The sequence below is a fragment of the Cheilinus undulatus genome, linkage group 10, assembly GCF_018320785.1.
Source record: "Cheilinus undulatus linkage group 10, ASM1832078v1, whole genome shotgun sequence".
In the NCBI taxonomy this organism is placed as follows: domain Eukaryota; kingdom Metazoa; phylum Chordata; class Actinopteri; order Labriformes; family Labridae; genus Cheilinus; species Cheilinus undulatus.
In genome coordinates this window covers 18,994,072-19,022,032 of record NC_054874.1, presented here as the reverse complement: position 1 = coordinate 19,022,032, position 27,961 = coordinate 18,994,072, and the positions used below count along the sequence as shown (strand labels likewise).

At 39.4% G+C, this 27,961-nt stretch overlaps 3 protein-coding genes across 14 annotated transcripts in view; 1 reads left to right on the top strand and 2 right to left on the bottom strand.

Moving 5' to 3' along the window:
* The window catches only part of ankhd1 (ankyrin repeat and KH domain containing 1), a 37,236-nt gene extending 28,364 nt beyond the window's left edge, over positions 1–8,872 (bottom strand). For all 10 annotated transcript variants that reach the window (XM_041797778.1, XM_041797781.1, XM_041797779.1 and 7 more), the window contains exons 1-2: positions 8,427–8,872; positions 5,456–5,609 (exon numbers count right to left, since the gene is read on the bottom strand). In XM_041797778.1, the coding sequence (XP_041653712.1) occupies positions 5,456–5,609; positions 8,427–8,705 (433 nt within the window). In that variant the 5' untranslated portion in view covers positions 8,706–8,872. The remainder of the gene's footprint in view (positions 1–5,455; positions 5,610–8,426) is intronic.
* Positions 8,873–11,118: 2,246 nt separating this feature from the next.
* hnrnph1 (heterogeneous nuclear ribonucleoprotein H1) lies at positions 11,119–16,673 on the top strand. Of its 3 annotated transcripts, none has more exons than XM_041798039.1 (11): positions 11,119–11,239; positions 12,253–12,349; positions 12,446–12,601; positions 12,695–12,838; positions 13,712–13,850; positions 14,581–14,759; positions 15,070–15,173; positions 15,274–15,409; positions 15,496–15,579; positions 15,727–15,819; positions 15,921–16,673. In XM_041798039.1, exons 2-11 carry the CDS (start codon positions 12,268–12,270, stop codon positions 16,016–16,018), a joined length of 1,215 nt encoding a protein of 404 aa, XP_041653973.1. In that variant the 5' UTR covers positions 11,119–11,239; positions 12,253–12,267; the 3' UTR covers positions 16,019–16,673. The 3 variants fall into 3 exon arrangements, with proteins under 3 accessions (XP_041653973.1, XP_041653972.1, XP_041653974.1); XM_041798038.1 differs by having other exon boundaries at positions 15,061–15,173; XM_041798040.1 differs by having other exon boundaries at positions 15,061–15,173; positions 15,917–16,673.
* An 8-nt stretch (positions 16,674–16,681) lies between these two features.
* rufy1 (RUN and FYVE domain containing 1) lies at positions 16,682–26,922 on the bottom strand. Its single transcript, XM_041798037.1, has 17 exons — positions 26,589–26,922; positions 26,129–26,308; positions 25,915–26,032; positions 25,722–25,823; positions 25,361–25,484; positions 25,198–25,259; positions 24,623–24,758; positions 24,417–24,518; positions 24,208–24,324; positions 23,461–23,628; positions 23,281–23,378; positions 23,084–23,203; positions 20,664–20,793; positions 19,302–19,396; positions 19,166–19,214; positions 18,685–18,762; positions 16,682–18,596 (listed from the first exon to the last, which is right to left on the bottom strand). Exons 1-17 carry the CDS (start codon positions 26,917–26,919, stop codon positions 18,453–18,455), a joined length of 2,154 nt encoding a protein of 717 aa, XP_041653971.1. The 5' UTR covers positions 26,920–26,922; the 3' UTR covers positions 16,682–18,452.
* Positions 26,923–27,961: the final 1,039 nt, after the last annotated feature.

The following is a 27,961-nucleotide window of genomic DNA, read 5'->3' as shown; positions in this document are numbered from 1 at the left end:
GAGACAGCAAGACGGTATCGACAAACATCCGTGTTTTGTTTTGTTTTGTTTTCCGAAGTCACATGATCACGCAAGGTGTGTGGTCTCCAGTGATCTGACAGACTGGCTGAGTCGTCTAGTGTGTGCGTTCAGAGGATTAAAGATGAAAAATCTTTGGAAATTGTCCTGAAGTCTGTGGTCTCTCACGGTTATAACATCGTTTCAGATTAAAAAATCGTCTAGTGTGTGGCTGGCCTTAAAATGAAACTACAATATCAGTTATTATTACATTTGATATCAAGGACAATATCTACAAAGTTGTTAAGTAACTTTTGAGGTAGGATAAGGGAATTAGGTTGCTTACATTAACCTAAGTTTTCAGTTGGTTAACTTTCTTTAAAAAAATGAGCAGCACTTGAGAGGAAAAAATCAAATCAGACCATATAACAAAGCACAGTAATTCCAAAATGATTCACCTCTGTTATTAGGTTTCTTTTCAATGTTATACACTGAATTTGACACAAATGTATTTACTGACCCCTTCTGTTATGACAGAATTCTGTTATAGCAATCCTTGACCAAGGTGTTTTCTTTTCATCACCAATTATTTACATACAGGAAGACACTGACAGATGCATATGTTGCTCCTTACTCAAGAAAACTCCTGCTACTATTCCAGAGACTTGTTGCATTTTAGATAAATGTAGCAGCGTGGCCTGGCGGCAATTTGTGGTTAAACTATAATGATTGGAGTAACTTTTAACACCGATACAAAATGTATGGACAATAGTCTGAAACACTGTTTACATTTTGTTTCATTGCTGTGCAAAAAAAACACATCCCTCTGATATGAAAAAAGAGCAATGCTGCTTGAAGCCTTTTACTGCCTCAACTGGTCAACGGTTGAATAGCTAGGATTTTTAACTTTATCTTTGGATCTTTGCAGTGTTTCCCATTAACTACATAAACTATGGTGCAACATCATAGTCTATCTTCCCCCAACATAGTCTAATTCACACCATTAAAATAACATTTCCGAAGGCCAAAACTGTGCACTGTGCAAGACGTTTCCTGCTGCGCACACAACTAACAAACAGCTCAAGAGAGCACAGCGCAAACGCTGTACTCTGTGTATGAGAATGCTAAAGACACACAAACTAGAGGAGCCTTTAAAGATAAACACAGAGCTTTCCCTGCACTTGTTCCTCTCCACTTAATGCTGTAGGACCAGTGTACATGGACGTGTTGCCGCATAAATGCATGCTTCCCCTTTCTCTTCGTCTGTCACAGACAAGCGTAGGCTGGTTAGCTTGCTACAGCTATTGATAAATTTGCTCTTAAATGGTAAAACCTCAGTGTGTGCGTGACAACAAAGATAGAGCGTTGATAAGACGTATCATTTCACAGGAAATACAGATCAATGTTGACAATTAATATAAAATATTATTGAACTTTCTGCACACACAAATTCTGTTTAATGAGGCAGAGATGGAGAAAAAGTGGTCAGGTAAACATTGTAAGGCAACAGCTGAATGTAATAATCAGTGATTGTAGGTATTCACTAGATATTTCATAATCCTCCAGTTGATGCTGCAGCTTCAGTAAACTTCTCAACAAATGTGAAAAAAAATTCCAGCAGAAATAAGAGTATAAAGGTAAAACCAAATTAAGGGTGCTGACAATTTTCTGGTGGAAATTAGTTTTAGTTAAAATCAGAGATGGTCATGTAGGTCACTTTTTTTAAGAAAAAGTTGACAGTCAATGTTTTATTATGGACATAAAACTGAGCATCCATCATCGAAAGATTAAAAAGCTTTTTTAAGTTATTAACAGTTTTTAAGGACAAAAATTGGTATCATCAGAAATCATTATCCGAAAGATATATCAGAAAGAAGGTTGGAAATTAGAATTTGCCAACTGAATTGGAATTGATGCATTTCTTGTTTCAGTACTACACAACCACCAAATTGTTTAGAGATTTAGCTTCTTACTTTTCCTTTTGAAGTGAACTACTTTGGTGTTATTAGCTTTAAATTGTACACATTTTTTCCTGGGGGAACATACCCCAAGACTCCTGTAGAAAATCTGGACTCCAGTCTCCTAAAATCCTGTAGGAAACACTGCTTTGTAATGCTAGGCTGTACTGTAGTATGAAATGTGCAGCAGTCAGCATGAGAAATCTGCCTAGACTTAACTTCATTAAAAACTTTGGAGCCATTTATTATTAGATCAGAGCTACAGTGAACCTTTAAGGTTTTATGTGTATGTTCACCTATTCTGTGCATTGATTCCTCTTTGTCCGTCTTTTATACTGTTGTACTAACACTACTGTGGAGCCCTCAGACCTCCTTTATACGTTTTAGCGGTTACATAGAAAATCAAATACAATAGAAATTGACAACTTACTAATTTACAAATATTTAATCTAATTATGTGCATTTTTTTCCTATACTTTGTCTCCTTTAAACTGTTGGTTTCCACGGTATGCAATTATTCACATTTCCACCATCAAAAGTTGATTGAAAGTTGATTGAGCTGATTCTTGCAGTATCTTTTTGATTCCTTTTTTGGGATAACAGGTGTAGCTATTCAGCTTAGATGGGCTGTTCACTGATTGGTCTAAAGAACCCTCACCTCCCATGCACTGCTAGTAATTATGGCCAAACAAAATATAGAACATGTTTTGTGCTATGATGAACAGCTTTTCTACCTCATTTTGGCATACTCTTGAAGTAAACAGTGGTATACTGTTTAGGAAATAAACCGTGTGGGGTACTAGTTAGGATAAAATGACAACTCAACTCAAGACAACAGGGTACAAGTCACAGTGATGGGGCATTCCCAATTAAGCAAGATCTAAGGGCCAACAAGAAAAACTCCTGTTAAAGAACTGAATGAGTAGCCAATTGGGAGCAAAAAACATTGGTTCCTATAACTGAGCTGAGCCAAACAATATAGATCCCTAAAAAGAACCGGAATTTCAATCCCTTCAGACCCGAAGTCTTGCGTGATCTCGTTGTCTAAACAGAGGAGAAGAGGGAAGGGTCAACTGCCTGCAGACGGGTGGCGGTGCCTGCCACCAACTAGCGGTCAGGGGGTGAAATTACACCACAAACTACTGCACCAACAAAGTAAATTATTAATCAAAAAAATATTAATACTGCATTTTAAAATATCAATACAGTATTGCGCAGAAAAATATTGTGATATATCAGTGTATCGATATTTTCTAACACCCCTAAAATGCACCATAGTATAATTGTGTATTTGAGACTCACGTGAGTTTAATTGGTATGCCTATCCACCGTTTGATAAAGACACAAACTGTGACAATGCCTGACTAAACTCTAAATCTAATCTTAGAAACAATTATTTCCCTTTCTTAAAGCAGCTGCATCATGACAGCAAGCCAACATGAATTTAATTTCCCAACAGAGCAACATGGTAGTGCAAAAAGAACACTCAGTGTTTTAGCTCAAAAAGTTCCATGTGAGACAATTAATTGAAAGAGTTTTGTTTATTATCATTGATACTCTCCAAGGTGCAATCTCTGCACCTTTGAGGCCTCATCCAGAGAAGATGTTTTTAAGGACAGAGAAGGTCAGTCATAATAAGTACACTTGTTTTTGTGTTAGGAGGTCATTGGGCTAGAAAGTGACTGTCAATCAGCATATAACTTTCTTGGCTGTGGATCAAAACTTGAGGCTGACTGCTGCCAAAAATTACAAACTCCTTTTCTGATAGTGCACTGCCTTCTAACATGTGCAATACAGAGGCAAATGATGGAGTTAAGCTGAGATCACAAGGTGTGTGATAATGCAGGGCCTTGCTTGTTACTAGTCTTGAAAAGTCCATCTTCACACTCATTCAACCTGGCCTCCCCATAAGACATAGTCAACAGAGCACATCAATAAACTTTTACCACGGTAATAAACATGTTATTAATCTTACAAGTTTAACTAACACTGAACATTTAACAGTTAAATTTACTGCCCAGCTGTTCAATTTCCAAACACTAAAAGGTGGCCACTGGGTGTATTAGACTATGCTTGATTGGTGTTTTTCCCTTCGGAGAATCAAGGTTCTAAAGTTTTATTGGCTGGATATTATATTTATTAATTAGATCTTTTGACAGATTTATTAAAATGAGAATAGAAGGAGGTCATTCAGGTATGGTTAGTGTATCAATACTTGTCATTAAACCATGTAAAACCTCTTACATATTGCACTGTTTGCTTGGCATGTGCAGTCTAGTTGGAAGCCTACAGCAGTTAATACAACAGAAATATTAGCTAACAGAGGTTAAATTCATTAGTGGTTAAGTGGTTGAGATGTCAGTATCAAAATTCTGAACAAGATCATTACCGCAGCTGGAATCTTTCTTTTTTAAGTCAAGTATTTCCTAACATTTATTTCAATTTGATCATTCTGTTTTCCGACACTAACTAGAGCGACACTTGTAAACTCAGGGTTAAATTATTATTTCCAATACAATTAAAAAAAAAAACTATTCTGAACGTCGATATAAAACAACAGTAGGTGATGGCTCTTTTTAATCAAATTCATCAGTTGCAATAAAAGCCTTTTAAGTATTAGTCATATTCATCATGCATTGCAGTGTTTCGAAAATATCCCATAGCCCAAACGTAGAGCATTTCCGTAGATGTTGTACTGGATAATGAGCTGTGAACTGTACAGAAAGTCTTTAAGAAACATCACAGAGATATCATTATAGTTAACAAATTACGAGGTAAAAAAGAACACCCTGAAGTCCACAGCTCGTGCACAACATGGATTGGCCTGTGGCTGAAGTGAGGCTTCACATCTTTCAAACATTCCTCTCTATAAAATGCCGTAAGAAAACTCACATTAATAAAGAATATTACTACAAGGTGTCATTATCATTATTACCAATCTGATGCCTGTAAAAGATTTTCTGCAAACAGACAACTTGAGTTGCCACCTCTTCTTTCAGACACGTCAGGGAGAAAAGGGAATGAGATTAGCCATTAGCCGTTCAACACGGGCCCTCTGCATGCTGTGGAGGCTCAAGCGCGTTGCAGCTTTAATCTGCCTGGTAATGTTCATAAGCCCGAATGAGGCCAGGACACACAGCCCTAATGAATTAATCTACACAGACCTTCTTACACCTCTGAGATTACCAGTTGTAATCAAACTAATATACCCCAATCACTTTCAAACCATGTGCTGATACGACACTTTCAGAACCGGCAGGTCCTCTTTTTCCCCTTTTCAGCCTTAAGGTTAAAGAGCTCAACTTCTGCTGGGATTTGAAAGGAATAGGGGGTAAAACTAAAGCAGACATATGGCTTTACTTTGTAAGAGTTAATATTTGTTAGAAAACAAACTGCATCTGGTAGCAGGTAGTAGGTGTGGCCAAAGAAGTACTGGTCAAATACAAGTGAACTGTGTCAAGTCTTAAGCTGAATTAAGTACACAGACGAAGCAGTCGTACCTGCAGCTTCCAGAAGAGCTTCTAGTCGCGCCTGTGTCTCTGGATCAACAGTCCTCAAATCTACTCCATCTGTGGCGCTGGATAAAAGCAACTCTGATGCTGTCTTCATGATGGGATTGTCCAGGTCCTCCTGGTCCAGTATGAATGACTCCACCTGAAGAGACACATATAAGGGTTAAATAATTATTAATGGCCTCTTTAATATACTTTCATTTTTCTTTGTTCTACAGTTGTCCTTAACATGTTTTGATTTTAAAAATAAGTTAGTGTAAAAAAATAGATTTATGCTGCTTTTTATTTGGCTTCCACTCTTCTGTATAAGGTGATCCTATACACAATACATTGCCTATCAAAAGATCACGCATGCTGCCCTTGTTTATTTTCAGTTTCTTTCAACAAAGGGAGAGAAAAAAGGAGCACAGGGATAAGGGAGTCAAAGCATGGGAAGTGCCACGGCTGGGAATTAAAACCCTGTACACATGGAGGGATTCAGCTGAGAGTCAGCTGCCCAAGTACAGCACCACACTTTCATACCTGAGCGTTGGTAATGTTGGCTATACTGTATTTCAGTTTGTATTACAAGCATTTCATTATTCAAAGAAAAAAAAAGATTGATTTCAAGATGTATAGATGAAGATCTAACATAATCATTGAATATTTTCACCATAAAGACAGCTATGTGTTACAGGAAAGACAATCTGCCATTTCCTTGTTATTATTTTTAAATTATAAAACTTTGTCTCCTTCTTATACTAGCATTACATGTGTAGACAAGCAAAACACAAACTTACTCATAATATTCATTCCAGAGAAATAACTGGATCAATTCTAACAGTGGGCTTTCATTATGTTTGAGTTATTGTTTAACATTGTATTTTAACAGTAACTTCCTTATCGTAAAGTACTACAGACAGTTTTGCAGTTGACATACTTTTAAAATCTCAAAGCTAGGAGTAATGCGTGGTCTTTATAGTTAACCTTTAACAGCATGCAAATCTTTTTTGTTTGATTAAACTGTTTTTGAAAAAGAAGGTGTTTTTATCTAAAGGGGGATCCTACTGACACAGCTGTATCAAGCACTCTTAACTCTGTTAATTGCAGAAACAGTGTCAACTTATTAAATACACCCATGAGTGATTCACTCAGTGAAAGGGCTTGGTTCATAATCTTTGTATTTACAAAAGAAATAACAAACTACTTAAACATTTAGCCTACAAAAAGGTTCAGATGAAATCTGAAGGTTCTGATAAAACTCTGTCTGTCTCATCTGAAAGCTTTATCAGGCTTTTAGGGCCTGGTCAGGAGAGAAAATGTTGGGAGAGAGAGTCAGCAATGTGGAGGAATTCAGCTATATGATAGGAGCAGAGAGAAAAACAACCCATGGGGAATGTAGTTCTACGGTGGCCTTTATAATCAACAATGGACATCAGTCTTCACTACTAATGAACTACAGTTCCCAGGGTGTTGGTATCCAGAGAGCTGGAAAGGCCTAGAATGGCATCTGCTTAATCCTGGGGCTCAGATTTTAGCTACTGCCCAGAGCAGCAAGCTCTCTACTGGAGTAATACACCACAACAAACGCTCCCTTTCAGGCTTGCATGGCAGGCTAAGTGAGTGACCAAACACGACACAGAGGCTACATACATTTGCAATCTGATTCAATTAAACTTCCCAAGATGTAGATGTCAAACACGACATTTTCCTCCTCTGCTACTACACAGCCGATGCTCAGACAGAAATGGATGGACTATGTTGACATTTGTATCAGCTAGCACATTCGTACTTGTCTTACTCTCACTCAGATTATTAGCCCTTTGGTCAGACATTAGTTTAGTTAAACAAGAGACAGATCAACAGGTAATGTGCATTACTCAGCAGTGCTGGTTCTCTCCACACCTATTACATCTTACTGAAAGTGCTGCCTCACAGTAAATACTGCAACCGTTTTAAATGACAGCAGAGATAACAATACTATGGAAATGTCATTAAGCCAAGGCAGTTGCTAGGTTTATGCAAATCGTTTTTTCCATCTAGCACTATGAGGTTTCAGGCAAGACATGCTCCGAATGAGGTTTAGTTTATAGTTAATAACAACCTGAAATGAGGAGGATTTGCCATCTAATATAAAACTGTTTTTGAGGCTGGGGTGGCATATCAAATGTATGTCATGTTCAGTCCATGTAGCTAACTACTATAAGACATGTCAGATGTCTGTTTTGCTAAGGAGTAAATGGCAACACACCTGTCCCTGTGTATGATAACCAACACATGGAAAGTTGGACACCTTTCAACGTGAACTATAGCCGCGCTCAATAGTGACCAGGCAAACCAAGTTGACACAGTGGTGGTGGCTATCTGAATGGCACTGACGGAAGATGAAAATAACCAGCTGGTTTATTTGTCAACAGTGGATGTCGAAAATTCTAGTAGTTCCTGACTTAAACGTTTGAGAAAGTTAGCATAGGGTCAACTGTTGTTAATTTACATGATTTGGAAAAGTGACGTAATTGCACCACAACTACGAAATGGCAGATAGTAAGCTGGCCGCTAACGTCCGTGGGTTAACGGGCATCTTCCATTTGCTGTCTCGAGAGCTGTTGGGAGAGCTGCAAACTTGTGATGGGTGTTGCGAGACGACAGCACCGAACGAGGCCGTCTTCGCTTCCACCCGAACTAGGCCGTGGTCAAAGCCTGCGCTGCATAAATAAAACATTTCAACCGCTTAGCGTGAACAACTGCTTGTGCCTCACTTAACATTATCGACATCATAACACTCCATAAGCATCTGAACAGACAAGAAGTGCTATTAGTTTAAAGTGCTGGCTTATTTTACGTAATTTCGGCGGCCTGGGAGGGGGTGGTTGCCAACTGCGAGCTAATTCGCTAGCTAACAGTCAGCTCGCGCTAGGACAGGAATGTTGCCTAGCTTTCTGGTTAAGCTTAGCTAACTAGCTTAGCTTAGCGTAGCTACCTCTGAAACCTCGTCTTCGTCGCTGCCGGATCCTGGACCTGAGGAGAGGACGGCCGCAGCCGCTAGTTTGAAATCCAGTCTTTCCGCAGCAGGCCCGCCTGGTTCGCCGTACAAACGTACTTTCTTTCCACCGACACCAATCCCAATGCCCCCCAGTCCGACTCCTCCTGGTGTCGCTCCTACCCCCATCCCTGCCACTGGGGAGCGAGGAGTCACCGAGTCAATCTCGTCCTCGAAGCCGTCCGTCAGCATTGCCGTCCCGGCTACTGCATCCTGCATACTTATGTTCACGATACGTGTGTTAACAAGCCAGTTGTTGACTTAAACGTCCGTCCAGGCTCTTTCTTTAGGGATATTTGCGTTATTTTACTTCAGGGAATCCAGAAACTCTCCCGAAGCGAGGGTTGAGGAGGATCTCTTTCCCCCAGCCATTAACTTTCTAACAACCTAACCCGATACGCACTGTTTCTCAGAAAGACCGCCCCTGTAGAAAATTCTGATAATCCTATTGGGTTAGCGGGAAAAATCTCTGTGTTCGATTGGTCAAAATTAAAGCTTGTCAAATGTGAGACCGCAACGTCATGTTAGGTTTACCAATATCACGAGGCTGTAGAACGAACGTCAAGACATGACATGGTAGGCCAACTTCAGTGGTAGCTAGCTGTACTAGTTCATGTAAACTCTTGTTAGGAATTCACATTCATAGAGGGACAGTAAAAGAAGTGTATGAGTACCTTTTGTATTTGTTAGGTAATCTTTTGACATGATTAAATTGAATAGAAGTCTACAGACTAACCTGTAAACAATTCCCCAGTTTATTGCTTTTATAATTACCCAAGTATAAATAAGAGGTTTTAGTAGGATGTCATGAGGATACAGCAAAACACCCAAAAAGGGAAAACGGAAAGAACAAGGTATCTTCTGCATCAAAATTACACTTATTCTCATCCTATGATTTAATTTAGATTTATGTTTTTGCTTTATTGGCACAAAGAGAACTGGCTTTACCTGTTACTTAACTTACACACAGTATTTAAAATATATTTTCACACCACAAAGGTACTAACACTCTCCTAAATTGTTAGTCTGGCACAACATTTTATAGAAAACTAAATTTAAAAGATATGCTTCCAGCAGTAATAAACCATGGCAAAAACCTAGTCTTGAGTACACTCTGCCACAATCAACCAAGTTTGTGGAAAACTTTTGCTTCATAATAAGAGTTCATATGTTACTTATGAGATCTAGAAAACAATGTATTCAAAAGTTAGGAGGAAAGAGAGATAGACTGTAGCTGCATTTTACAATGCAAAGCATATTTTCATATTGTTTGTCTCTATTTACACAGGCAGGCCAACCAATATCTGGCATATTTAGAAATTAGAAGCTATGCGTTAATACAAAAATGACCCCTGGTTAATGCTCTAGTTTAAAGTTGTCTTGTACGTAAACATGTTATATTAATTTGTACCTATTTGAAAAATACATTTACTTTTTGAAGTTAAATTTGATTTTAACTTAATTCAAATTATTTTAATGTTTTGAAAAACCCCAGCATTGCCAAATATTAATATCTTATATTATCTTATTAATTCATTAAAAAATAGTTATGTGATTAGTAGGCCTTATGAAAATGTACAGAATGAAATGCCATGTTTCCAACTAGATGTGTATTCTGACTATGTGAAATTTACATATAAGCAAGTCAGTTGGCAGTGGTGCAAAATTAGAACATCAATAATGTTAATGTGATGTGTTACTTTCTAGTTCTGTCATATATAAATTTCATAGCTGATTATTCTATAAAGTCCTCTCCTGATGGTCACTACACAGCATACTTTGCTCGGGAGGATGCAAAGTGCCTTGTAGAGAAAGTTCCTGAAGATCTTGACAAAAGATATTCTTATTTTGACCATAAAGAGTTCAACATTCATAACAGGCAGCCTACTGTAAGCCGTGAGTTGCTGTCCTTTATTGTGTGGGCCACCTCATCAGCATCTTGAAGAAGGTAGTTTTACAGACTGAGAGCACACTTCTCTTGCCTAAATGTGAAACTGACCTTTTCCTCCAGTCACTGAAACCAACAGCTGGTCTTGGCAGTACCCAAATAAGCTTGTGTTTTCTTGGTTAAAGTTACAAATCATTAGAAATACACTCAACTAAAAAACTGTTTTGCTTCTGCTTGAGTTGACTTACATGGGTCTGTATAGAATAGTCAGACACTATTTTTTCTTTGTTTAGGTTTGGTTAAAGCATTTGAGCACCTTTAAGTCTTTTATGAAATGTGGCCTGTAATCAATTTGTTCTTCTGTGAAATAAGCTGAAAAACATTAGAAGAGAGTTATGCCCACTGTAAACAGGGTAACTTGAAAATGTAGGCCAGGAGATGCCGCTCGGGCCAGCCAGGGCCTTGGGCAGCAGCGTCATCGTTTTAGGGCGTGGACGCAGACCAGTCGAAGACGATTGGTTATTCAGCCAAGGTTGCCAGACATGTTAAAAACCTCAACTTTCTTGCATAATACGATACTGCAGTATATTAACCAAACTTCAAAGCTCTGCATTGGATTTCAATGGGATTCAGGGTTAGATACTAAGTCTGGTTAAGTAGAATCTGTTTTTTTCTTATGATTGAGTAACTTGAATATGAGCAGCTGCAGTTTTCAATGGAGTGCGTTATTTGAGTGCATTGTCTTGTACTTCCTCAAGGGGGACTGCCTTGGTAGCTCTGGCAACCCAGTATAAGATTTCAGCTTCATCACGCACGCAGGTCTGGCCATACATACTCAAGCGTGTAGCATCTTAACTTGTACAAGGTAAGCAGAGAAACGCCTTTTCTCTATCTTGAAATTCTAATCATGCTTAAATGACCGCATACAACTCTTCTTCCAAAAAATATGCACAATTCCGTTTTAATCGCCGTTGAATAATTATGGCTAACGTTAGCTGTGCTCGCTAATAACATGGCGCCGGGTGAAAGGGCCGCTTTTGTTCTTGTGTCTGGGTGCGGTGTTCAGCTTGCACTCATCCACGGGCCCCGTAGAAAGGACATGATTACTTAATAATGGTTTGATAATTTGGCACAAATGAACTCTCAAATATCTATTATACCTCTCTAACGTCGGTAAACCCCTCTCGAATCAACCGTGACGTAGCTGGCTAACATTTTTGAAAAGCTAACGCTAGCTATCGAGAGCAAGCCGGGGCTCGCGCTTCAGTAGCCGTTTAAGTTAAATAGAAATGTTTGGAATTAATAAAATCACACCTACATTCGAGTTACTTATAGGCAATAGGAATCATTCGAAGTATAAATATGTCTCACCATTGAGACATTCTCACGGATAACCTCGTGTATACCTGCTAGAGAATAACGGCCTCAAGATGGTGCTCAGAAGTCATTCACGCTAACCAAAGTGCATATAAGGACTATCTGATCTAATAAGGCCACGGGAGGATGTCTAGCTCTTTGAAAATTAGTTTGATTTAAAAAGTTAGTTGTTAGGGTTGGTCGTATTCCAGTAAATTTTCCCGATTTAGCTTACACTTAAAGACATGTTGGAAAGAATAAATAAGTTCATAAAAGTAGGGAAGTGCTGCCCACTGCGATCAGTATTGCTATTTTCGAAGTTTATTGACTTATCTAAGTGCGAATTGCAAACACTGCGTGACAATTTACGTTCAAAACTTACGTTTGTTAGGGAATTTTTATAATCAATAACGCTCCATCTTCGCAGCTCATTTCTACTTGCTGTGGTGATATGAATGCAATGCTGAAAAAGAAATGTTTTTACACTTCAGATTTATAGATCATACTGTTTATTTCCTTCAGGGATCAATAATAGACATGGCTGATGAGGGATACGTAGTTCGCATAAGGGGTCTACCTTGGTCCTGCTCAGTGGATGAAGTCCAAAGATTTTTCTCAGGTATGTGTCCATGAGTTTTTAAAAGATTGAATATTACAGCAAATCTGATGAAGTTAAAGCAATCAGATATGATCTTAAAAATTCTTTTTAACATAGATTGCAAAATCCTCAACAATGGGGGTGGCATCCACTTCACCTACACAAGAGAGGGCCGCCCCAGCGGAGAGGCATTTGTCGAGTTGGAGACGGAGGAGGACCTGAAGATTGCAGTGAAGAAGGACAGAGAAACTATGGGTCACAGATATGTAGAGGGTGTGTACAACTGTCATCACAATTACTGAACACTTTAAATGAGTTTCAGCTTAAAACGGAGGCAGCTAACAGCTTTATGTTCTGTGATTATAGTTTTTAAATCCAACAATGTCGAGATGGACTGGGTCATGAAGCACACTGGTCCAAATTGTCCAGAAACTGCAGGAGATGGGCTCGTTCGACTCCGAGGGCTTCCTTTTGGTTGTAGCAAAGAGGAGATTGTACAGTTTTTCTCAGGTAAGAATGAGCCAGCTCTCTGGTAAATTTTAAAGCCTCGTTGTAATGTTGGTGGTAGGCCGTTTTTTGATTTCACCTTCCTTTTCCTGCTTCCTTTCTTTTATGGAAGTTTTGTATTTCTTACATCTGATTTACTAAGCGGTCAAATGCCATGGAAAGTGATCATTATCTACTTTAGATATAAAACATTTATTTATTGATAAGTGACAAAATGTCAGTAAAGGGATCAAGGTTTGATCTAACACAAGGAAATGTTTTAAACTTAATGTTTAGATTCAGAGCTGAAATCTGTTACGCAAACATCTTTTACCATCTTTGCGCATCATATTCATCTTAAGTCCATTTCTGCCACTGTTTTTCCTAAAAATGGCTTGGTAAATATTAAAGTTGTCAGTTCCTATTATCGTTTAACTAGTTATAGAATTGCTTTCATTCATCACGGATTGTACCAGTATTACCCCAATATCATTATTTCTTTTTCCCATTTCCTCACACTCTTGTCTTAAAGATACATTTCTTAGTTTCACTGTACACAAAGTGTTGCAATAGTAATAATGGACAAACAGTAACATAACTCATGTCACCCACCAGGATCTTGTTCTCTCTTCATCAACACACTGATAATAGCCTGATGTCCCAAACAGTTCCCTTGTCCATATTCTTCCTCTATCCTCTCATTTTTATTGTACCCCACAATACAGTAAATGTAAGCCATTAATGGCCAGTCACTGGTTAAAATCTGAAGTGGTATGTGTGATGATGTATAGAGTTTTCCATAAGTTTTCTATCTCTCTCTTTAGAGAAAGTTCTCTCTGTGATTGGGCATGTGATTTAATATGTCCCCTGCTGGGGTTATCTGTCCTTGGGTTGAAGGGTTGGAAATCGTGCCAAATGGGATAACATTGCCGGTGGACATCCAGGGGAGGAGTACGGGGGAGGCCTTCGTGCAGTTTGCTTCACAGGATATAGCTGAAAAGGCTCTAAAGAAACACAAGGAAAGAATAGGGCACAGGTGGGGATGGTTGGTTGGTTGGCTGGATAAGTTGCTTTTCTTATGGTGTGCACCCTCAACATGTGCAAAATGGACACTACATTTATCTTGGCTTTTTTTTAAAGCACATTTGTATATTTCTCCACACACATACAGAAAATTACATGTAAATTCTGAAAATCCACACATTCACCATGTTCAGTGGGAACATTAGTGCTTGGGCACCATTGTCAAGTATGAGACAAATTTTTCATGTTTAATTTCAAGAAAAAATGGTGTCACAGCACTAAACAATAGTCCAGGTTATTAAATGGTAAGGAGTCTCCCTGGTGGTAAAATCAGAGGGTAACTGTACACATGGATCTGGAGCCCACTGTCACAGGTAATGCTTAGAGTGGGTTGCAGAAGGGCTGGAGCCCTCTCTGTCCCTCTAAAACCAGGAAAATGGCTGTCATGGCAAGGACACAGGACCTTCTATTGATCAGATATTTATTAATCACTTCAGGTGACCATAAGAAAAGTGTAAAAGTCAATAAGGCCCTTTTCAATTTGGACAGCTTCATTTTTACAACTTGTAAGTTGTTGTTTGTATCTGCTCTATCAAGAACTAGCAGTAAGTACTCAAAGATATCACTACCTATGGACTACACCATGACAGCATCTGCTAAGCCCAGTTTTACCAGATTTGAGCAAGTGCAGCCTTGTCAGGTCCAGTCCCCACACCCTGACTATGGTATCTCTATGCTCTCAGGTACATTGAGATCTTCAAGAGTAGCCGCGCTGAGGTGCGGACCCATTATGAACCCCAGAGAAAGCCCATGGGTATGCAGAGACCTGGCCCATATGACCGGCCCTCTGGTGGTCGCGGCTACAACATGATGGGCCGAGGGGGATCCTATGACAGGATGCGCCGTGGAGGCTATGGAGGAGGTAGGTTTCCATTGGATATTGAAGTTACAGTATGTAAAATTGGGATGAAAAACATCTACCTGCTGACTAACAGACAAGATTTTAGGTGATTTCAGGTTAAACACTAATTTAGATGGGCCTATTTATAACTTTCATTTTCATCTAGTTTGTTCTACTAAATGCTACTAGGCATAATATTACACACTGCACTTTCACCTCGTGCAGCTGTTTCTGCAGCAGCTGCATCTTTTGTTTGCTCGAGAGAAATGACAAATACAAATCATCATAAGATCTTGTGTTAATCCTGTTTATATTTCTTGAGGTGTATCAGATGGGCGGTATGGCGATGGCGGCTCCTCCTTCCAGAGCACAACAGGCCATTGTGTCCACATGAGGGGCCTGCCGTACAGAGCCACAGAGACCGACATCTACAATGTAAGTCAGAGGAACACCTGCAAACTATCTTGAATGGCAAACCAAACTCATTATTTGAATCTGTAGATGTTAGCTAACTTTGTCTGCTTGCTTTTCTTAGTTCTTTTCACCATTGAATCCAGTCCGGGTCCATATTGAGATCGGGCCTGATGGAAGAGTAACCGGAGAGGCAGATGTGGAGTTTGCAACACACGAGGATGCTGTGGCAGCCATGTCGAAGGACAAAGCCAACATGCGTTAGTATTAATAAAGATACTTTCCACTGTCTTCATGCATAGCATTTCATACACATGGATACTCATAATTTGTCTTTGCCTCTCAGAGCACCGCTATGTGGAGCTGTTCTTGAATTCAACAGCAGGTGGCAGTAATGGAGCCTATGGCAGCCAAATGATGGGGGGCATGGGTGAGTAATAACTGAGCAGCAGGCTCTGATGTTTGGATGGAAATAATCACAGACTACGCTTAGGTGCTTCCTCTGATGAGTCCGGGTTACACACATTAAGCAGCAGACCACAGCATGCTTCTTGAACTGGCTGTGTTCTCTCCACAGGAAACCAGTCTTCGTACAGTGGTGGTCAGCTGAGCTCGGGGTACTCTGGAGGATACAGCAGTCAGGGTAACATGGGCGGCTACAGCGACTACAGTGAGTCTCAGCTGTGTCATAGAAGGCTTCAATGCTGTGTTCTTTATACAGCTCCTTGATGAACTCCTCGGTCCTATGATGTGTATTCTCTCTCTTGTTAGGTAACCAGGGCAGCATGGGAAGCAATTACTATGGCGGCGGTGGAGGAGGAGGAAGCAGAGGCTCTATGAATGGACTTGGTGGGGGATGGGGAATGTAAATTTGTAACTTTTTTTTCCCTCCCATAATTTGATGTTTTTTTTTAACTCAGCATTTGGCTGGAAGGACTGGAACATAGTCTCACCTCATAAACATAGGGTAGGGTCAGGTGAGGTTGTTAGAAAATATTGAGGGGGTAGGGTTTGTATTTTCTTTTTTTAAATGGATGATCTCCAGAGAGAAGTGAGTTAAGATGGTGTCAGAGAGAAGCACTGTTTGTCTTCCCCATTCCTCCCAGATCTGACATACCACAGAAACCGTGCTTTATATTTTCATTACAAAGAAATGTTTTTGTGTTACCGTTCTTTAAGCACCTGGCTGTTCCTCAAAGTAAACTACTTCTGTACTGGTGGCTTTAACATTAGTTTCAATATGAGTGCATGAACAAAAATCAGAAACTGCCCATCTTACGTTTAGACCCCTGTTTCATCTTTTACTTAGTGTTTAGTCTTTTTAATTTTTGGTTAAGATCTGAATTTGAGACTTCTTATGATCCAAGCATGTTTTGTTTTGTTTTTTTACAGTGTGACTGTTTTGCAGTTTCTCTGGATAAGTGTTATTTCAAATCTCTTGACATGAAGGTTTCTACTGCTTCAATGCTATTTGTATTTTCTGTGCACAAAGTGAATAAACTAGTCTGGAATATGTGAATGAGACACTGAGATTTGAGAAACAGGCGCTTTAATTCATTTATCAAATATCTAGATATAAAACTTTTGGTCACCATTGTCCAATTAAGAAAATGGCTTTGTAGCAATTAACACAATCCACAAAATCAGTGTTATAATACATTCTAAAATAGTTGATTTGTTAACATTCTACAGTCATTTACATAAGAACTTGATGTTTCCAGCAGTGGGGCCACAGCAGTAAAAACTGTTACATAGAAGATGCATGACAACATGAACAATATCAAAGTAAATTACATGTTAGGTCTAAAAACCAGCTACACAAAGGATCCACAACAAAAGCTGCACACCAACAGTGGCTGGGGGGACTACAAGGTAGTGCCACGAAGCAAGTTCATCCTAATCTGGCTTTTTTGAGTAAGACAGCTCAACAAAACTGAAGTTGTTGAGATTTTCACAGAGCTGGTTATAATCTCTCAAAGTCCGGCTTTACTCCCTTTGAAGTGTCACAAGAAGAGGAACTTTTAAGTCAATAATGAATAAAAACGTTATAGTAAAATTACTGCTTCACAGATGGCGTGGGCCATTTCATAAACTTAAGATTTCCATCCCACAATCTGGTTGTGCCTCCACTGTAGTTCTAACAGAACAACTGGAACAAATAAAAGTACACGAGATTTCAGTGCTATAGTCTGGAACTGTAAGCAAGGGTAAGTTGGATAGTACAGCTCTGTAAAATACAAGAAAAATAACTTAATCTGGCCAAATCAAAGTCCGGTTTATTAATAGGAAATTATGCATAAATACAATCATTTTAATTTTGTTTTAAAACCATATTTATATGGAATTTTTATAATGATAGAAACAGATTTATTTGGATATGCCTTCATGATTCTTTTACTGTATAGATCATCTGCAGAAATTTAAACTGAATTTGTCAAACTGTACTATCTGAGGACATTTCTACACTTTACAGCTGATAGAAAGCTGAAGCTCTGAACATAACCTGGCACCAACCAAGATTTGTGTGAAGGCACTCACTTAGTAATCTGAGTCAACATGACCAGGCACATCTGACCCTAAAATTCAGTTTGCATTACTAGTGTGAGTGCTCCATGTCGTGCTCAAGCACAGAACACTTCCATGGCCTCAGCAAGATAGAGGGGGGATTCGAGACAGTGTAATTCCTCATGAACGGTCACAAGCACAGATGCACAAAGCGGAAGTGGATCCTTTTAAAGAATGGCAATGTTAAAGGCGATGTAGGCTTAAACAGCTCACAATAAGCCAAAAGTGAGTAAAGTAACTGCTGTGTTGTCTGCCCATTTTGTTGACTTTGGGGTTGGGATTCAGCATTTTTTTAATGAACCAGCTGTAGGACCCTGAAACAAACTTTAGGCTCGATAGAGAAGGCTTACCCTCTGATCCCACTTCATGGCACTGCCCCGGGTCCTACTCTACACGCTGTTTGAATTAGAAGAATTACATACCTTTGAAAGGATCATTTTATATGGTACCAAATGTCAAACTGATGTTTTCCCAGCATAAAGAAACAGCTCTCCCATGATTATACTAAGCTGGTCTCCTTTAACAGTCAGTATAAAGTATATTAGCTCATGCCATCAGTGTTAGATGTCACCCCTGTTTAATACAGATTAACTGTTGTTCCTGAATTTCAGGTAACGGTGGAAACCGAACACCAAATCAGATTTCCCTAAGATTTGATGATACGCTTTCCTGTAACATGGTCATTAGTAATCATGGCAGATGGTTACACTGTGTGAGAAAGCTCTTGTAGGTGTTTTGTCAGGAACCTGTGGAGGAGCTTCTCTGCAGCAGGAGGGCGTGGCACATATCGCACACCCGCACAGGCCGAGGGTAGGAGGGTAAGGCCAGCTCATTACTGGAACAGCTGTTGCAGTAGATGTCTCCACAGTTTCTGCAGTGATGCTGCAACACAAACACACACAGCTATTTGACACAGCAGTGAAGATGAATGTCACAGAGTGAGTTAAAATGTCAGAGAAGAGGAGCTCACCTTTCTGCGTGCGATGGAGAATTCTTTCTGACATTGCTTGCATTGAGTGGCCTCATCGTCTTTAAGCCAGGCATGGCCCTGTTAGGTGAAATGATCACACAAGAAGATGGGGAGGTAAGAGTTTGAAAACAAATGCAATTTAATGATACCATGTTTTGAAATAAAATCATTACATTCTTTTAAACAGAACTCAATGCCGTTACGCAAAAGCACTGTCTAAATTGCACAAATACCTTGGCAGCATAACCAATATCTTGACAGTGTATATGATGAACTGTTGTTAATTAAAAGCAAATCAAAAATCACAAGAAATTAGGTCCCTCTGACTTGTTATTTATCATATCCAAATAGTGCTTCATTTCTTAAGAATGTCATTATTGACGTTTAATAATCTGGTATTGTGACAACATATAATAGACTCAATTTTTCCAGTCAAACGACATTAACCATTATACACTTAAAATATACGGCAGATTTTTACCTTTAGAGCTTTGTTTACCTCCTTGAAGTCCTCCATCTTAAGTTTAGACCTTTTATAAAGACAACATAACATAAAAGATCAGGAGATATGGTGATGAGCATTAGGAAAAAAAGATGATAAAAGCTTTGATACCCACTGGCTGAGATGAAGTCCCATTTCCTGCAGAGCCTGTTCCTGCTGCTCACATGTCTGCTGCAGCTGCTGCTTCTCCTGCTTCAAATCCTGCAGCTCCTGAACCATCCATTCACAGGGAACAAACAGAGGAACTTCACATTACTATAACAGTGGTAGTCCCAAACTACAAAGCAACACTAACAGCTCCAAAATAAGCTATCGACACTTAAACTTAAAGGATGAACGAGATCTTCTTGAGGCTAACACATCAAAAATAAAAAGGGATATTTTACATATGCTGATAATCAAACAGAGACAACTTTTTAACTGCAGCATTCAGCAAAAGAGCAATCCTGTAACCCTGTCATATTATGATGATGATCAGTATCTCCAGACTGTCAAACAACTTCCCGGCAAGATTTCCTTTTCCATGTGCCATTTATTTCTGCGATTTGAACAATTATTTTTTGTCCATATTTTACCCACAGTAGAGCCTTGCAACTAATAATTTTACAATGCAACAAACATATTTTTTAAAGCAGCTTTACTCAGACTCACTTCATCAGCATGAGCCTGATAAAGAAACTCATTTCAATGTGGTTTTCTAAAAACTACAGTAAATAAAATTTGCAGAAAAAAACATCATGATGCAAATTTGTAAAAAGTAACGTTCTGTCAGGTTTTTCCTTAAAGAAAACTTTCTAATAGCCTGTTTTAGAAGAATTTTAATCCTCTCTTATCTGGTTCTGGTAGTGAGGAAATCTAACCACTGATTTGCTTTGTAAGCAGTTTCAAGCAGATCTGTGACTCAGGTTAAAATGTTTGATTGAAAATAGATTGTTTAACTGCACGCATATGCAGATGTAAGTTAACACAAAGAAATAAATCATCATGAGGATACTGCTGATGGGCACTGGCTTGTCATTAATGTTGACAAAGCTCTGTCTGTATATTGTCAACACAGAATGCATTATCTGTATGCAAAGCCTGCTGATATGTGATTGGTCAATACAGCTTTGACCACTAACTACAACAAATGTAAACCACAACACATGCTGAAAACCATGACCAGTCTGAACAGATTCTGCATCTCTGTGTAGAATCTGTAAATAGAGATTACTAAAAGGTCATATAAAAGGTTAATCATGAATCAAAATGAACCAAAGATTGATTGTCAGCACCCACTATATACTAGTAGAGTGTATCCGGAAGCCAACAGTGTATTTTCATTCTGTATGCACAATAAAACTCAAAGACAAAAGTCTTTTATAAAGAGGATTGAGAAAGAACATAGGAACCCTTAATTCCAAAAATATTTCCATGATTTCCTAATCCAAGCTGACTGACCCTAACTCGTGTGTGTGGGTCTGTGTGTGTGGCTAACCGCTTGCAGGCCCTGGAGTTGTTGCAGCTGTGTGCGGAGCTCGATGCTGTTGTCCTGTTCCCGCTGCAGAGCCTTCTGCAGGCTTTGTCTCTGCTCCCTCTCTGAACGCAGTTCATTCTCCAAACCCAGCCTGGAAAAAGACAGACACACTGATTGGTATATAGCAGTGGCTCCCAACCTTTTTTCCTCTGAGCACTTCCTACTGTGTAGGGGATACATTGTGGTCCAAAATCAACATACATTTTTTATTAGGGATGCACTGATACCGATCCTGGTGTCAGGTATCGACCCGATCCAGCCCCTCAAAGCTGGATCGGGTATCGGTGGGAAAGGGCCGATCCATGGTGCCGATATAGGCAACCAGCTCTAAGCCTTTGATACAAGGTTGTTTTCACTATTTTCTCATGGAATTGTCACTATGTTTACAGTATGTGGTTAAAAACACTTGTGTAATACAGTTTTCTACTGGAATGTTACCTCTGATGCACTTTCTTTGTTTTTTGCTGCATTACCAGTCTACAGGGTATAAAAGTTTATAATTGAATAGTAATTTCTGTAAGTTCTGAAGCATTGTTTTTACCAAACTGCTGGTAAACATTTAAACACTTTATAGTTTAAATAAATATCAACTTCAGTAATCTATATGTACTCATTTTTTGCCTTTTACCCAAAACAATTACCAGTCTTATCTTACAGTAGGGCATGCAGGTTATTCTTTTAACACTGGTATCGGATCAGTATCGGGACCAGAAAAGGTGGATCGGTGCATCCCTATTTTTTATTTTTATCGTTTAAACAAAACAGCCCTAAACACAAATGCTCGTACCCAAAGACCATTGCATGAACTATTCATTAGTGTTTTATCAGGATTTTCCTTAGTATGCGCAAGTCTTTTTTTTTAACAGCCTTAGAGCAGACAGAGCCTTGCATGATCTAGCAGATTAACTTTTTTTCTAAGATGAAATCTGTGCTCAGAGGAACATGTTTAGAGTCTGTGTCAGGAGTTAAGAAAAGAACGACAGAGGCCCTGACACAGCTGTCTGAAGAAGACCTTCTGCACTGCTTTGATCAGTAGAAGACCTGAATGCAGCGTTGTGTTGATGCAGAAGGGGAGTATATTTAAGTAAAAATATTGAAAGATGTTTGTGCTAAATTAAATCATATTATAGTATTATTCTTGTTTTTTTTAATAACCATACCTTGTTTGTTTAATGAACCTTCAAATAAAATTTGTTTAACTCTGAAAACTCCTTTGACAGATGAGATGTTACAGAGATCACTACACTTACTCCTGCTGCTTCTCAGCTCAGTACTGACTCATGTTAAACCATGCAACAGTATTTACATATGTATATGTTTTATCCACATTAGTATTAATTTTGGCAGCTAGGTTAAATTCCATCTTTGTCTCACAGCAAGGCCCCACTACACATGCCCAAATGGCAATACGACAGAGCGTCACGTTCCACCCACCTTTGTTGCCTTGTTTTCTTTGGAATTGAGGTGTACTATAATATATAGCTGAACTCCATAAGGTGTAGGTACTTTACAGTAAACCAAAATTAAATATTTGTTGATAAATTTCACATGATGAGAGAGAAGAGATGATTAAAAGTGGTGATGCCTTCTGGCCTTGCACTGCTCTGGGCTCCCATAATACTTGAGTGTAGCTCGTGTCCGCTTTTGACAATTGGTAGTACACCTTTTGGTAAATACATATCATAGTGAGCCATTTTTATTGAAAAGACTCCTAATTAAAAAAAAGCAAAAAGGCACAAGAAGAGGGAGAAGCACGATAATCATCTGATTGCTGCTTGAATGTGTTCAGTGGGGTCATACCCAGTCTTTGAATTAAACTTTTTTTTTTTAGTTCAAATCACATTTAAGTAATTTAAAACCTTGAAAGTTTTTGACTAGTTCTAATTTAAAAAAATTCAAAAAAATTTTAGTTAAGTTTTAGTAAAAAAGTCCTAACATTATGTCAAGGCTTTTTTTTATTTAACTAATTCAATCAGCCAAATGATAAAAAAATAATATAAATGGAAAACACATATTAATGCAATATCAATACTTAAACTGATTTAAAATATACTGATAAAATTACTGACCTTATATGCAGAGTGGAGAAATATCATGGCTTTTGATTGTCCAACAGTCCAGCGCTAACGTTTTAGTCTAGTTTTGGCGTTCTTTACCAAAACTAAACTTACTTCTCATCAGAGTTTTTAATCACAAAATATGTATTTTAGCTAGGTTTAGTCTTGTCTTCCTCATGGAAAAAAGGTAGTTGACTAACATTCTTAGTCAGTTTTAGTCAACAAAATGAACACTGATCCACATCTATTAAATACTTTTCTATAGCTAATGCATGTATGCTTTGCAAACTTTATCTTATTTTTCCTGACTATGTGTGTCCTTACCTTAATGTGTCCAGGTCAGTCAGTTGTTTCTGCAGAGCTTCGACTTTCCCTTCCAGTTCCACCTTCATATCTTTGTCTGATTGGTCACTTTGTTTGCGCTGTCGTTCTGAGTTCTGCAGTCTACAGTGCACAAATGATTTAATGCCTAATTCAAAGAAATATCATTTGTAGCACACAAAAACATGCTCAATAATTACCTCTGCTCTAGTTCTTTCATGGATTTCTCCATATCATTCATCTTCTGCTCCAGCTGCAAAGCCTCGGCCTGCTTCTTTTCTGCCTCTCGCTGAGAGTCCTTCAAAACCACACAGACTGCATTAATGTGCATTTTAACAGAACAGGCATACAAAAAGAAGAAGAAGTAACCTTGTATCTACCTGAGCTTTGTGGAACATTTGCACATTAAGAGTCTTGACTTGGTCAAGCTGCAGACGCAGGGCTGCCAGTGCATCCTGTTTTTCATGTGTGTCTTTCTCCAGCAGCTTCATGGCCACCTCCATCTCCTGCTTCAGGCCCACCTGGAGCTCCAACTCACGCTCCAGCTCCTGCATGCAGACATACAAAGACACTAGTATGTTTACATGTATTTTAAAATCAAATAAATATCTCAATCAGACTAAACCAGACTTTTAACACATCCAACTGAAAGCATACCAAATTTAATAGCTTGAAGAAGAATTTAAATAGTGCAATTGGAAAAGGAAGTCAAACAGCATAAATGCTAGGCATAAGAGGAGTAGCGTTGTCATCTGTCTTTGGATATCACCACAATCCAGGGGATAACATGCATTTATACCTAGAGTAAAGTGTAGGGTACAGAAGGAATGTAAGATTAAAATCACTCATATTTTCGCTATTTAAATAACAACTGTTATTTTCACCATGCTTATTTCTTGGTGCAGTAGTCCAGTTAAATATCCAAGTCAAGCTACGACCGTAGCTAGACTAAACTGGGCATACAATGACTGCTGAGTTAACTTTAGTCTGTTTAGACGGTTGAGTATGAGGGCTATTTTCATGTTACAGACTTGTTTTCCAGCAAAAATAGATCTGCAACCTCTCAAAACAACCCCCTTGTCCTTCTACTCTAAATTCTAGTGACATACAGCTGATTGATTTCTGACCTGGCGGATCCGCTTTTCCTCCTTATACTGCTTCCAGACTACATTGTACATCTCATCCAGGCCCTGTCGAGTCTGTTTATATGTCTCCAGTTCCACCTGGCTGTCCTGAAGGGCCGCCTGAAAGATAAACACAAAGGAGTTTCCATTTTGTATAGTTTTTCATAATAAGTAGTTTTTTAAGCTATAGTTAAATGTTGATGCTCTCTGACCTCTTCCTTCTTCTGGCTGGACTGCAAGATGGACTCATTTTCCTTTCTTAGGTTTTCCTGTTCCTCCCGCAGAGAGTTGATGCGGTCTGTTGCTGCTGTCAGCTAAGGAAAAGAGTCACATAAGGTCGGACAGGGAGAACACACCAAATGCACACAGATGCTTTGTTGACATAACACAAAATTTACCACGGCCCATTTTTACACACCTCCTCAACAAGTTTGCTGTTGGTCCTCTCTAGAGAATCCATCTTGGCCTGTAGGTCAGTGACGGTGCCACTGAGGTGACGATTCAGCTCCTCAATGTAGTGCTTCTGATCTAATATGGCTGTCATCTTAGCGTCACTGAAAGAGGCATAACAAAAACAGTGTGCTGAGTGTGCGTTAGTAAGTTTGGAGGTTAGTCATGTCAGACTATGCCCTTACTAATCACTTAATTTGGTATAGCTGTTCAACAGCTCAATACATAATATGTATACAGGCTGGTCTGAGTATTTCACAACTTTCTGATTAACTAGAATTTTTCCACACACATCTGTCTCTAGGGTTTATGGGGTATGGTCAGGAAAAGAGAAATATGCTGTGACATTTGAATGGGAGGGTCATCCACAACCATGGCATGTTCAAAGAGTTACATCACCTTTCTTCCACACTCAGTCTGACTTTTACTATGTCTACATACCTAAATGCATTGATTGCTGCCTTGTGATAGGCTCAGTAGACATTTACAGTAATGAGCAGATGAGTAAATGAGACATTATTTCCATCTGAAAGCAGCACTCACTCTTTTGGAGTCTCACTGTTTGCAGGGTCTTTGAGATAAAGAGAGAAGTCGATGACTCCCACCTAAAATGGAAACAGAAAATGTTCACTACGTGATTGTCTTAATTCTCACATGTGAAAATGTCGATGGGATTTACAGCCCAAAAAAAGCTCTCAACACTCACCTGAGAATCAAGATCCTCCCCTTTAATACAAAGGTTGGCATCAATTACATTAAGACCCACCAAGAGTCCCCCCATCACAGCCCCCTCCTCCTCCAACATTAATGCTCCAGAGTCATAAAACTCACTGGGAGAAGACAGACATAGAGGGCACTGAATAGAAGGTCAAATGTATTACGGTAGATCCCATTTTTTATGAAGCCCCTTTAATTAAAGCCCAAAGTCTACACTTCAGTCACATCTTGATAGTTTTATTCTTCATCATGGTGGTAAATAAAAGTGATATTACAAAAAAGCGTCACTGTCCAAATAGTTACAGGTTTCTCTGTGTATTTTGGCAGCATAACTGATCATGTGTGTTTACCTCAGAAGATCTCTGCGGTCCAGCAAAGCCTTTATGTAGTCAGCCATTGTCTTTTGCATCAGTGCTAAATGCAGCCAAGCCCTTCCTCTCCCCAAACCTGTCCTATGAGCAAATAAAAGAAAAAAATAAATAATCAATGTTAAGCCTTCTGTTCTCTGTAGATTTACTTAGAAAATGGCTTAGTGGTGCATACTTAATGCCCGGCAGGTCTCTGGCACTTGTGGCAATGTTAGCAGAATCTGGACACAACTTCTCAACCAGCTCCAGGGGTCCCCATATAGACTTATTCTGGCCAATGAAGGATTTCTTGGCTGAATGAAACAAAATGCAATGGTTGCTTCTGTTTGCTGGGACACTTTAACACTTCTGAATACAAACCAGTGTTGTTTACAAAAGCACCAATTTACCTTTCAGACCATGTTTGAGGCAATGTTCGAGGACTATAAAGAACTGCTGCAGAGGAGGGTAATCCGAGTCCAGCGTCCTGCCCAGATTCAATGAGGACTGAATCAATACTTTAATGCTCAACTTCAACATGCTGAGAAGGTTGGATCTTTCTATTGCCATGGGATCTTTGGGGGGTAGAACTGCAAAGAAAATCGTTGAAAAAATATCAGTCAGGCTTGAAAAAGTCCCTATGCAAACTTCAGTGCAATAAATGCAGAATAAGCAGTGTGCGGCGTGACTGTGCACAATTATCAGTCTATGAAATTATAGTTTTGCAGTGGTCATGTGTCTGCTGACAGATGACAGCAGCGTCAGAGAGGAAGTGACAGACACGGACCTTAATTGCTATGTTGTCTTAATCCATGGCTATTTTTAAGCGTGTGAGGCTGTAAAATTCAAATTAATCATTGTCAGTAATACCTGGAAGTTTTTTAGAAGTGCTGCTGACATCATTTTCGGGCTCTCTTTCAGTAGGAGAGCTAGCAGCGGAGCCTTGTGAAGGGTTTCTCTGGGCAGCGGCGTAGCTCACCCCGCTGCTGATCGTCTCCGTGGCCTTCCGCGCGAGCGACAGGATGGGAGCCGACCAGCTGCTCTCTCCCGCCGCCGGAGCCGACTTCTCCTCCCGCTCCTGCCCGCTCCTGTCACCGGACTCTCCTTCGATGGCGTCGTCAGAAACTTCGGTTTCATCTTGCTGTTGTTTTGCTTCTCCATCCTCAACAGCTGTGTTTACTTCCCCCGACTCGTCAGCCATGTTTGTGCCCCTCCCCTGTACCCCCACATTCACGTGACAACACCAGAGCAATCACGCGCGTTGTAAGAACTTTGCTCTTCTTCGATACTTTGTAGCGGATGGCTTATTAACATAAAGGCGCATTTACTGCCACCCTCTGGACCGCACAGTGTGGTGCAGCGAATAAATAGTGCTATAGTTAAATAAATTAAATACAATGCCACAATGCATAAGAAGAAGGACACACCTGAGACCAAAGTAGCCTGAACCACAAGTCAGTTTAAGCTTTTAGTGTTCAGCAGCCTGATAGCTGAAAGGATAAATGAGTAGGAGTGTGTTTGTTTTCGTTGGGGATGCATAATAGCGCCGCCCAGAGGGCATTAGGGAAAAGTCAGAGAAGAGAATGTGGCCAGGGTTCCTCCAAAATGCAGGGAAGAAAGGATGCAGCCCTGAGGAGAACCAGTGTTAGACTAAAAAAACTTGGAAATATGACCATTCAGAAAAACCAACTGGACTCCTTTTGTTACAACATTTAAAAGCAGCAGTAAAATCTGAACAGGCAATTTGAAATGAGAGGAGGGTCTCTCAATGAAAATATGAGCCAAAGGAATGTCTGGCATGAAATCTTGGCTTTTCAAGGGGCCTGTAGGCTCTGTAAAAAACAAACAAAAAAAAGCTTGGCCTCATCCACAATTTTCCCAGTTCGATAGGTAAACTGTAGTAGATCAAGTTTACTATTAGTTAAGGACATGACTTCTTCTCTTAGGATTTTCTCAAATGTTTTCATCACCAAGGATGTCAGAGCCACTGGTGTAAAATCATTCGAATCCCTTGGATTATTTGATTTAGGCGCAGGAATATTTGTTGAAGTATGTAAATTGATGGTATCTGACCACTGCATCACACATTTGAAAACGTTTGGTGAACATGCATGAGTAGATTTATAGATCAGTGTTTTTACTTCTACTTAAGTACATTTTAAACAGATAAATGTACGTCTACTTCAGTACAATAGTCCTGGGCTTTTCCCCGTCTATACCCTTCTATCCATGTGCACACAGAG